At 44.0% G+C, this 11,754-nt stretch overlaps 3 protein-coding genes across 3 annotated transcripts in view; 2 read left to right on the forward strand and 1 right to left on the reverse strand.

The window, feature by feature from the left end:
* The window catches only part of LOC106821480 (WD repeat-containing protein 7-like), a 31,695-nt gene extending 29,897 nt beyond the window's left edge, over positions 1 to 1,798 (forward strand). Inside the window, exon 21 of the mRNA XM_014826306.1 lies at positions 8 to 1,798. The gene's annotated coding sequence lies outside the window, so the exon portion shown is untranslated. The remainder of the gene's footprint in view (positions 1 to 7) is intronic.
* Positions 1,710 to 5,955, reverse strand: LOC106821488 (U3 small nucleolar RNA-associated protein 15 homolog). The gene is made up of 7 exons (XM_014826317.1): positions 5,810 to 5,955; positions 4,784 to 5,525; positions 4,479 to 4,611; positions 4,160 to 4,236; positions 3,743 to 3,885; positions 3,429 to 3,524; positions 1,710 to 2,399 (listed from the first exon to the last, which is right to left on the reverse strand). The coding sequence occupies exons 2-7, from the start codon at positions 5,460 to 5,462 to the stop codon at positions 1,920 to 1,922; spliced, it is 1,608 nt and encodes a 535-aa protein (XP_014681803.1). The 5' UTR covers positions 5,463 to 5,525; positions 5,810 to 5,955; the 3' UTR covers positions 1,710 to 1,919.
* Positions 5,956 to 6,065: 110 nt separating this feature from the next.
* The window catches only part of LOC106821489 (caprin-1-like), a 10,713-nt gene continuing 5,024 nt past the window's right edge, over positions 6,066 to 11,754 (forward strand). Inside the window, exons 1-5 of the mRNA XM_014826318.1 lie at positions 6,066 to 6,311; positions 8,646 to 8,708; positions 9,503 to 9,589; positions 10,406 to 10,567; positions 11,329 to 11,490. Coding sequence (XP_014681804.1) covers positions 6,162 to 6,311; positions 8,646 to 8,708; positions 9,503 to 9,589; positions 10,406 to 10,567; positions 11,329 to 11,490 — 624 coding nt within the window. The 5' untranslated portion in view covers positions 6,066 to 6,161. The remainder of the gene's footprint in view (positions 6,312 to 8,645; positions 8,709 to 9,502; positions 9,590 to 10,405; positions 10,568 to 11,328; positions 11,491 to 11,754) is intronic.

An 11,754-nucleotide genomic window follows, 5' to 3' on the forward strand; every position in this document is an offset into this window, starting at 1 on the left:
GTACAACATCTAGCCGCGAGGGGAGGGAGCAGCGGAATCGAGTACAAGTACAACATCTAGCCGCGAGGGGAGGGAGCAGCGGAATCGAGTACAAGTACAACATCTAGCCGCGAGGGGAGGGAGCAGCGGAATTGAGTACAAATACAACATCTAGCGGCGAGGGGAGGGAGCAGCGGGATCGAGTACAAATACAACATCTAGCGGCGAAAGAGCGGAATGAGGAGGCGGTTGTCGACCGGGACTTTTGCATGCTGCGAGGATTTCGTCTGCTGACGCGTCTTCAAATGGAACTGTCGTGTTCGTAGTTACGTCTGCCGACGTGTATTTGTGTAGAATCGTCGCACGTGACCAAGTACGTCTGCTATTTACACATTCTCCTGCGTTAGATTGTGCGAGACGGTAGTTTCGTCTGCCAACGTGTCTGTGCATAGAATCGTCACAATGTGACGAGTTTCGTCTGCTAATCGCGTGCTTTCGTGTGGAATTGTCACGTGTCAGGACAGTATTGACTTCTAGTGTAGCGTCACGCAGCTGTGTTATGTGATGACATTGTCTTCTTCTAGCATTGTCTTCGTGTGGATATATATATGGTATTTCAGGACAATGTTGTCAGCAATCATGTCTTTATGAGTTACAAGTTTATAGTTCAAACCAGACAGTTATGCTATACTTAGCTATGCTTTATTCTTGCTTTCTTCGACTATCCAAACCTTCCAAAAATTTGAAACAATTCTAAGTATTGATTGCATGTTATCTATGAAACTGTTTAAACAAAGCATCGGACAACCTTTCTACAGGTATTCCTCCTTTGGCTCTGCATTTACTTGTTTATCATTGCTGGTGATCATGCAATTAGTATGTAACATGCAACTAGTGTAGTGGTATCGTGACACGTATCTGTGTCAATGACAATTTTCCTATGAAGATGGTAAAGGGAACAGTGCTAGACTGCTAGTGTGACGTTATAGCGAAAACTCAAGAGGAATCGATGCGGGGCATATATAGCCAATATGCCTATCTCAATATAACGTATGGCAAGCTGTGGATGTAATTATGTTTATTTGCTTAAAGTTATGTGATAATATATATATCATAATCAGGGGTTAATAATGACGAATTGACCAAATTTGTCTTTATTAACCCCGATATATATGCATATATATATATATATCAGGTGTGTACGGTCAATCACCATACAGTTATTTGCAAGGTAATGTGATTTGTCTATAGAATTGAGACTGTGGAGTAGTTACTGCTTTCTGTGAGAGTTGTTGGAACTAATATAGGAAAAGCATGCCAGAGAATGTAAATTATTAATAATAAATGACATGAGATGGCTTCGTTAATAGTATACCACCGATTCATGTGGTGTACAGCAATACGGGAAAGAATAATTTAGCGTAATAAGTGGGATTCCATCCCAGATATAGTTCTGTAGCTGGAACATATTTCACTGGTGTGTGTGACTGTGTGTTGACAGTCAAGTGATAGTAAATAAATTCGGCAATATACAGAATAGTTGTAACTTAGAGGGATGTAAATTTTAATGCGGCGTGTTAGCCTTGTAAGAATGTTGAGTTGCAAAGTCAAGCTAGTCTCGATGTTCTGCATATATTTGGAAGTTTATGTAAAATAATTATTTCTGTAAGTTTAAATTACAGTCCTTGACAAATAGTATTCGCATGCTGCATGCATGGGATGTAATGTGTTTCTCATGTAGACCGAGGGTAAATGAATTGTACTGTCGATATTAATTATGCTGTTTGCTGACAAAAAATCGAATGATAGCGAAAAAAAATTCTCTTGTTAAAATACTGCTATGCGTTTTAATCCAACATGATTACAAAACCACCTGATTAAACAAAACAACATGATTAATAAACGATTCGGTCGTTAGCGTTGCCACACACGCAGATACTTCACGACCGTGTCGCCGCGCTGCCTCCCGTGGCGCCGCCTACCTCCGCGCCCCCCGCCGAGCCTCCCGGGTCAACCCCGGCGCCCTCTACACTCGCGTACGACTTCGTCGACGCCGCCGCGAAGATGGCGTCCATGGATCCGAGCACGGCCGGGATCGCCGCCATGACGGCGACCTCGCGAGCGACCGCCCGCCGCAGCGGCCGCAGCAGACGCGCCATCTCATTGTCACCGGCGACGACGCGCGCGGCGTACGCGTCGAGCGTGACCCCGGCGACGTCGACGAGGGTCGGAGCGAACGCGGGGTCGCCGACGTGTCGCGCGAGGAAGCGAGCGAGCGGACGCAGCTCGTCGACGCCGCGGCCTGCGACGGCGGCGTGCAGCGCCCCCCGGCGGATCAGCTCCTGCATGACGGCGACGGCAACGTGCGGACGCGCGAGGCGGTGGTGCGTGAGCAGCACTGCGTCCAGCGCCTTGCTCGCCTGCGGTAAAGACACGTGTTGTGTTAGAGACGCGCGATTGATGTGTTAAAGACACGAGGTCGACCCATTGAAGACACGTGGCCGACGTGTTAAAGACACATGGTCAACTCATTGAAGACACGTGGCCGACGTTAGAGACACGTGAGAGCTGTGTTAAAGACACGCGAGTGCTGTGTTAGAGACACGTGGGAGCTGTGTTAGAGACACGTGGGAGCTGTGTTAAAGACACGTGATTGATGTGTTAAAGACACGTGATTGATGTGTTAAAGACACGCGAGTGCTGTGTTAAAGACACGCGAGTGCTGTGTTAAAGACACGTGAGTGCTGTGTTAAAGACACGTGAGAGCTGTGTTAAAGACACGTGAGTGCTGTGTTAAAGACACGTGAGTGCTGTGTTAGAGACACGTGAGAGCTGTGTTAAAGACACGTGGGAGCTGTGTTAAAGACACGCGAGTGCTGTGTTAGAGACACGTGGGAGCTGTGTTAAAGACACGTGGGAGCTGTGTTAAAGACACGTGGGAGCTGTGTTAAAGACACGCGAGTGCTGTGTTAGAGACACGTGGGAGCTGTGTTAGAGACACGTGATTGATGTGTGAAAGACACGTGAGTGCTGTGTTAAAGACACGTGGGAGCTGTGTTAAAGACACGTGAGAGCTGTGTTGAAGACACGTGAGTGCTGTGTTAAAGACACGCGAGTGCTGTGTTAAAGACACGTGAGTGCTGTGTTAAAGACACGTGAGTGCTGTGTTAAAGACACGTGGTCGACTCGTTGAAGACACGTGATTGATGTGTGAAAGACACGTGAGTGCTGTGTTAAAGACACGCGAGTGCTGTGTTAGAGACACGTGAGTGCTGTGTTAAAGACACGTAACCGACACAATAAAGACACTGTTCGGAAAGATTCTCTCTATAAGCAATCACGTGGGACAATTATGATAAGTTAGGAGGCAGTGATCCAATTAACAGACGATTATTGTTATTAAGGTAGATTGGGCAACATTATGCCATGGCTCAATTTGATTTCCTTACCCTGAACTTCTGAAGGTGCTTGTCATATTTAGAGATGACTTTCTTTGCTTCACTCTCCACGATAAAGTCACCTTTTGATGGTAGATGTGTCCTAGCCTAAACAATAGGCATGCGTAAGTTAACTCATGCAAAGAAAACAATCTGTATACAAGACCAAGATTAACTAAGAAATTAAGCAGTGCTAATTATAGCACCATGTAAGTAGTTGATTTAGGTACACAGAAATGAACAAATTTTGTAAAATTAATACTATATGCAACTAGTCGTTTCAAACTAATCCTGAAAATATTTCGCCACGTTGAGACGATGCATACTTGGAGAATATATTTATATGAAGACTTCTTCTTGAGCCTTGTCTCTTCTCGCTCTTCTTTTGTAATTTCCGGCCGCCTATGTTGGATTGACAGTAAACCGTCCGCCATTCCAACAACGACAGTTTTGTCATCTTGTGCAACCCCTATGTCACGAATTAGATATATTTGTATTATTATGTGTTATTATATTCACAATAAGTCGGTGAATCGAGTACAATTTCGCTATCACGCTATATTTCATGCCTAAACGTGCATCTATTACTTTACAGGCATAGCGTTCTTAATGGTGTTACGCTAATATTTATTTCGGATAAAAAAAACTTACATGTATTCGTAATCTTGTCATTATCACTCACAAATGAATGAGTGAATAAAAAATCACGTATAAATGTAAGGATGGTTCAGTTTAGGACTCACCAACGCTGAGAATGGCTGAAGAATAGTTTAGGCTGTGAACTACTTTGTAGCTGCTGACATCATACACCTTCACATGCCTGCAAAACAAATGCTGTTACGAAACATACACTCACAAACACACCTAGTACTAGACTTCAGATTTGCAGAACTTTGAAATTCCTTGATTATAATCTACATTAACTTAGATTTGTGGATGAATACTTTGAAATAACAAAAGCCTCGAGCAGTGCATGTTTTAACTATGATAACTGCACCTAACCACGTAAAATCAATCCTGTTTAAAAATTTACGATTTTCGGTTTGCACGGCAACTACGAACCTGTCCAGAGATCCAGTGAGAAGACGATGATTGTCACTGCTCAGGCACATGCAAGTCACTGTCTTGTGGTGGTCCATCAGTCTACACAGCTGCTTCTTCCCAAACGCATCCCAGACGTTGACGACACTGCCACCTGTTGGAAAGAAATTGTATATATATGCATATATCAAATGTCATTTACGACGGTGTCTGCGTGTATTTGAGGTTTCGACTATCTCAAGGTTAATCGATCAAGGTGATATTCACGATAGGATAATGCTTTAGCAGGTGTGCGGGTGCTGCAAATGACTTGTCGAAAGAATTACCTGCCGAGCAGAATATACCACCAGACGGAAAGAAGAGAACACTCTCAACAGGGTGCCCATGGTCCACCGACATCACGCAGTCTTTCTGTCTGACATCCCACATTTTCACCACGTGGTCGTAGCCACCGGAAACTAGTATGTTCGGACTAGCATGATTCACCGCGCCGGCTCGAACGTAATCCGCGTGGCCGCAAAATCGCGACACTTCCCTCTCCGCGGGAATGTCGTAACACCTCACGGTTCGATCGTCGGAGAAGGATGCGATTTGCGTCGTATTCGGAACGAAGGACACTCTGTGTATTGGCCCCGTGTGTCCCTTGAAGACTCGCAGAAGAGACTTTGTATTAGCGACGTCAAAAAGTTTGATGATTTTCTCCTCGCCTCCGGCAACCAGCAGCTTTCCGTCGTTGCGGAAAGAGCCGCTGTACGCTGTCTCTCTGAATCGGGAGATCGTGTGCTTCACTTGGTTACTCACCGAGCTGTACAGCGAAATTTTCAACGAACTCGTGACTGCGAACATGTATGGTTCCACGGGAGAGAAATCAACGCTTGTAACTGCTGCATATTCCTTGACGTGGAGTGGTGGATCCAGCCGCTTCCAATACACTGTGTCTCTGGTGATGTTTTGTGACGTTTGCGCAGCACTGCTGATATCAGTGGTCTTGAATGAATGGGCCATCTTTCACTAAATACAAGACAGATGAGTATTCTGTCCAACTCCCAGTTTGACGTGGTCCAGAAACTATTGTTGTGAGCAAATACTTGCAATTAGTACCGCGTTAGTTACAGGGAACAGTTCACTGTAGTTCTCATTCTGCAGTGATATATAAATTGCAATGAAAACGCACAAAAACAAACACAATGAATAACTTATACTATACACAAAAACAACATCTACTAGTGAAGGCGTCATCGACACAATCACAATCACAAACTGGCAAAAACTCACAATTCGTCATCATGATTGATTAAATGATTTATCAATATGAAACAAGATACACAATATTATCGCCACTGTAATCTTACCTGTGACTCAATGCACAAATTTGCACGCAAAACGTAAGAAATTAAGTTTAAATTTAACTAGAGTCCGTTCGACTAAATTGTATGTGCGGCTACGCAATTTCTGCACGACGTTAGATGGGCCACACTTCTCTTGGGCGCGGACATCTTGACTTAGGCGCGCTGGGAAGTGAATAATTTTATAGGTTTATCATCTGTCGTGTGTAATGCTGTAACCGTACATGTTAACTACACTTCTGTTATTCTAATAAATTATTTTTATACATAAGCTCTTAAAATTACAAATATTTACCAGTTATACGCAATAGTAATATTCTAAAAATGTTTAGAACAGGGTAAGATCAGACCACGTGAGATGGTCTTTCAGTCCCGTGTTGTTGCTGCCCGAAGGATGCCTTCTGCTTCGCAAAAATCTGAGAAACAAGCGCCTCCAGGGGTGCCTGAGTCTTTCTCTCAGGCACTTTCTGTGGTGGAGAAGAAAGCTAGAAATCTCGAGAAGAGAAAGGTAATCACAGTTGTCCACAACGCGTTAATTTATTAGATTAATTCAATTGAAATAGTAATTGCGTTTTCTGGGTTGCCTAGTCACTCGGGGCAATCCCTATAATATCCTGCGTCGATGCTGACTTGCTGAGCCAAATGTATCTACATAACGATCCCGGCAGTTGCCTAAGTTTATGGTATCTAATATCCTATAACAGTTTCTTAATAAATGTTGAAATATAACAATACATACAGTACAGTGTTGATCAAAAAAGGCCGTTATGTTTGAAGCCGATCAACTATTTGATGATTCATTCCTGCCATCATCTTTGTATATATCGTAACATGATATTCTAAGTTTATGTTGCTCACATAATTTATGTATTTGCATCCCATATACACATTTCTGCCAATTAATGCTAGCGGGTGCACCACCTTACTGGGGAGAAATGCTTTAGAATAATAATAATGAAAAATGAGTACCGGTAGCTGTTGTAATCTACAAAGCCTTTATCACTATCAGGACAAGATTGAGGTTTTTATCTCTGGCAAGTGTGTTTCCTCATGAAAAATATGTTTTATAGTCCAAGGTACAGCAACAAAATCATTTTCAAATTCGACTGGAACTGTCTCTTTGCATTATCTGAGTCACTAGTCAGATACATTGGAGACAATGATTAGCCTTGAGACAGCTCTCCTAGTGGGGCACGGCCTGCCGATCTCTAATTTTTATCTTACTCGGGCATTCACTTTCTCCAGGTTTCAAAGAATGTACTGTCCAGCAGTGAATCGCATACTCCTAGACAGTCTGGGTCACTTTTTGCATTGGGGGAAAATTTTTCTACACTTCACAGTATAGGCAAAAACCTAAGTTACTAGTCTGACCCAGAGGGTGTAAACAGAGACAATTTGTAGAGTAAATTGTTTAACAAGAGTTTCGTTTAACATAGTTTTTATGCTCTTGAATATGTAATAGTGTATGCCAGTCTTTGTAATGATTTATAACTTTTTTTAAATTCACTTCAATGAAAGGCTGGCTCTTTTAACCAAAGTTTATAAATAATAGAGAAATAATCATATACACGCAATGCAAGTTTTCTCACCAATACGGCAATAAAATCTGGTGAAGTTTAGTTTATTTTACGGTGCCTATCATTGTAATAAATCTGATGACAGATTGTCAGAAAATAACAGTCTGTTGCTTAGAAATGAGTAACAGAAAGATTAATGTTTGAAAGATAGTTAATTTAGTTCAATTTAATTCAATTTACTTTATTTACACTTATGAATTACATTTTGGAGGTAACATACTAGTTAAACAAATTAATAAACAATGCTGATAAAATTCCAACAAATGAAACTAAATAAATACAATTGATGGAGTAGAGGGTAAAATGACAATTCAGTCTTCCAGTCAGCCACTCCAGTAGGTTATGAAATAACAACATGATGACAAAAATACAAGATGAGGAATATTATATAATAGGTGAAACCTGAATAGTAAACTTTTTCTTGGTTATTGCTGTATGTATAATATAAGTATTAATTATAACAGCATCTGGATAATGTTTGACACAGTGTGATAACACTGCACATTATAAAGGTGGATAAACATGACAAGAACTATCCTATATGTCTGGAAGTAAATGTCTAACCTATAAAATTGAACCTCATAGAAACTGTGTTTTTGATTGGTAGATGTCACAAACTTCCAAAAATATTGATGGAAAATCTGTGCCAGTAAGCTTTCAAAGTGTTGGTAACGCGTGGCGTAAAGGGGAGAATATATTGCTCACAAAAACTGACAGTCACTACCAGCACGCCATGTGCAAAGTATCAGCATCAATATTATTAGTAAGTGATGCTGATCGTTAGGCTGTTTTGTGTATATAGCTGAGTTTGAGCTCATGCATCCATACGTATAATTTGTATATCTATATTGTGTGCGTGTGCGTGTGTGTGTGCGTGTGCATGTGCGTGTGCGTGCGTGCATATACATGAGTGCACATGTATGTAAAAGAATATGGACACTGCTATTTTTAGCACTGAATCTAGGACTGAACACATGTGGCCATTAGGGCTCGTTTGTTGTGCTAAAGGTATTGAGTGACCATGTTGACACTCGTGCATTGTGTGTCACTTCCACCTAATCTAATGCTTAGTGTTATATTTCTATAATTAAATGCCATCATGAAAATGTCGTGCTAATAGCATATAATTTTCAGGTGATTATTGTATTAGTTTTAGTTCCACATATTCCGTGGACAGATGCAAAGTTTCAGGAGCTTGTTACAAAGTAGTTTGGCATTAAAACGAACAACAGAGTGATAGTAATCTCACTTCTTTCTGCTTTCAGGGAAAACTTGACCAGTACCGAGACTTGTACAAGTCTGGTAAAGAGTTGAATGATGACCAAAAGGTACGTGCGTGCGTGAACTGACTATGATAAGTTAGTAATACGCAAGGCAGTGTAAACTGCAATCTGCTCAACTTCTAGCTGCTCGCATAGTACCCGTACATTGAGAGTCTGTCGTTTATGCTGACTATATTTAACAGACGAGGGTGCATACGCGCATTTATGGAAATCTTAGTTGACATACTCATAGGTGAGGCGGCTTGTGTGTGGATGAGTAACATTTGACGGCATGTACACGTGTCTATTTGTGCTGTACGGTCTACCCAGTCTGCGCTGCTGTGTAGACAGTGATGGTGTTAGTAGGCTGTGCACTTGCTGGCCGTTATTGATCTGCGAGAAGTGTGTTTTCTAAGAGCAGCGGGAGCCGATCCCCCAAGTTCTAGGCCAAGAAAAACTTTTGCGGCAACTCTGAATAGTGGCTCGCAAATTTCGCTTGAATCGAACTGAGAGTTTAGTGGTCGAAAAAAAAGTGTTACGGCGGCGTGTTGCGTCGGATCCTGGCTGGCCGTTAACATGATTAATATTACACAGTAAATTTTGTTTGTAGAATCTTCTGTGTTCTGTCTTCTGTCTTCCGGTCTGACGAAATATAATGTATATATATCCTGAGAAGTTTGTGTTCGATAAATTCGCATCCTGCGTTATTTTTGTTTGCATTCGATTTTCCTCACAGAATCGACGAACGAGGCTCGGATAGTGATATCGACACCCGTGTTTGCTCCTAGTAGCTGGGGGGGGGGAACTGTTTTGCTTCTCTTGTTGTGCAAACATTCTCATTCGTGGTTGTCTGTTTTCAGAGTGCGATCCAAAAGTACAATGAGGTCGTCCATTCGCTGGAAATCGTGCGTGACATGCAGAAGCAGTTTGCGGCGATCAACGCCGAGGTAAAGTTATGCATGACGTGGAAAGGGAGAGAGCGTGCAGCGGGCGTAAAGAGGGAGGGGGGTGAGATGACACGTGCAAGAAAGAGGAGAGGGAGCACGCGAGAGTGATTTCTCTCATATTAACGTCTTGCTCTCGCGTTCGAATCATAGTAAATTGCATCTGACTAGCACGAAGATTACACTTCAATAAGTAATCATCGTTATTATATGCACTGTAAAATACCAAGTGAGAAATCCACACGTGCCGTATTCGATAGCCGTACAAAGCCTGCACTTTGTCGGTGGCGCCACATGACAGTGTTTCTTACCATCGACGAGCGAAATCGCCCCCATATCCATCCCGCCACAGTTGAGGAGTGAGTTGAGCGAACTTTCCAACTGCTCGTTGTCATCCAGAGACCCGGCGCGCGGCGGGTCTACCATGGCTAGCTGCAGGGGAAACAACCAATATATGAAGGGTTTCATGTGTTCACCGTCTCTGCTTAGCATTCAGCAAATAGAGATAGAGTGTGGCAAGCTAACTCGCAGTGCTACCGGTGGACTAACCCCCTGCTGTAGCGTTTACTGTGAAAGCAGCTGCGGGGCCTCAGGGTTACGGAAACGGAGATAGGCACTGCCCTATGTACCTATGTTCTACATAGGCGCGGGAAGGATTGAACTTTTTTCAACTGCTAGCATATGGACCGTGGACTTTAAACGGATATGATGATGATGATGATGATGATGATGATGATGATGATGATGATGATGATGATGATGATGATGATGATGATGATGATGATGATGACGATGATGACTAATGTGTTCACGTTGCAGACGCTGAAGGTGCTGAAGAAGCAGTGGAAGCGTGAGATGACGGAGCGCAAGCAGCACGAGGTCGCCCTGTACCGCGAGCTGCTGCAGGTGCAGGACCTGCTCGCAAACATGGGCGGCGACGACGTGCGCCAGGACTTCCTACACGGCAGAAACCGCGCCTGCGTGAGTCGAGTTGTCTCCCCCGCCGTCCCCGCCCTGCTCCTCACGCTCTCTGTCTCAGAGTTACGCACCTTCGCCCCATTGTTATAGGTAGCCCTCCTTAGCCTTCCTACACGGCCGAAACCGCGCCTGCGTGAGTCGTCTCCGTCCGTCGCCCGCCTGTGCGGCCGCCACCCGGCCGTCGTCCGTCGCCCTTCATACTCCGTCACGCGCCCTCAAAATCACGCTCCTTGGTCCAATCTGTATAGGTAGCCCTCCTTAGCCCTCCGTAGATCTTTGAAAATGCACTGAAAGTTTCTGTGACCGTGAGTACCGGTAGCATTATGTCTACCAGACTACCTAGCAGAACGCTGCTGGTTCCTTTATAGCATGTTTCATTTCGCCCTCCTACCCGCAGCTCAGTTTCGCCCGGACATCGCTGTTGCTGCTTTGCTGACTTGCTCCGTCGTTGTTCCGACTGCGCAGGTGCTACGCGTAGAGAATCTAAACTCACTTACGTTGTTAGATTTACTGCCTTCAAGCTGTAAAGTAACAAAAAAACACAAAAATATAATGAGTCATTTCATCAATGTTTGAGAATTGTATTTTAAATAAAAATAAAAATTTAATTAAACTTTTTTGATAATCGATTATGTATTTTGATAATCGAGCGCTTAGTCAGCTGCTGCAAACTACTGACTCTTGATTATAATCGATCATCGGGACGTCACTAGCGGTTAATCCACGTCACTGACTCGCTTCGTCGTCGTTCTCTGACTGCACAGGTGCTGAGCGAAGAGAATCTTAACCAGCTGGATGGTCTCTACAAGATGGTCTCGCCGAGTCGAGAGCCAGAAGAGGGCGACACCGGTTTGGAGAGCTTCGCGCAGCAGGTGGCGGCGTCCGCCGAACATATCTACAACCTCATCGAGGCGCGGCCGAAAGGGGTGCGTGTCCGCAGCACGCGCTGACGCCACGTAGAGAAGTCGTGTAGGGGGAGGTCGCATAGGGGGAAGGCCACGTAGAGGGAGGGGTCGTGTAGAGGGGGAGGTCGCATAGGGGGAAGGCCATGTAGAGGGAGAGGTCATGTAGACGGGGAGGTCGTATAGGGGGAAGGCCACGTAGAGGGAGGGGTCGTGTAGAGGGGGAGGTCGCATAGGGGGAAGGCCACGTAGAGGGAGGGGTCGTGTAGAGGGGGAGGTCGCATAGGG

This window comes from Priapulus caudatus, unplaced genomic scaffold, assembly GCF_000485595.1.
Source record: "Priapulus caudatus unplaced genomic scaffold, Priapulus_caudatus-5.0.1 Scaffold75, whole genome shotgun sequence".
In the NCBI taxonomy this organism is placed as follows: domain Eukaryota; kingdom Metazoa; phylum Priapulida; class Priapulimorpha; order Priapulimorphida; family Priapulidae; genus Priapulus; species Priapulus caudatus.

Bases quoted from the DNA above. Each gene is read 5' to 3' on its own strand.
- LOC106821488 (XM_014826317.1), bottom strand. From the start codon at position 5,462: ATGGCCCATTCATTCAAGACCACTGATATCAGCAGTGCTGCGCAAACG. The intron at 4,237-4,478 runs GTTCGTAGTTGC...TTTGTTTTGCAG, and splicing joins CTCACTGGATCTCTGGACAG to GCATGTGAAGGTGTATGATG. The intron at 3,525-3,742 runs GTATGCATCGTC...CCTATTGTTTAG, and splicing joins CATATAAATATATTCTCCAA to GCTAGGACACATCTACCATC.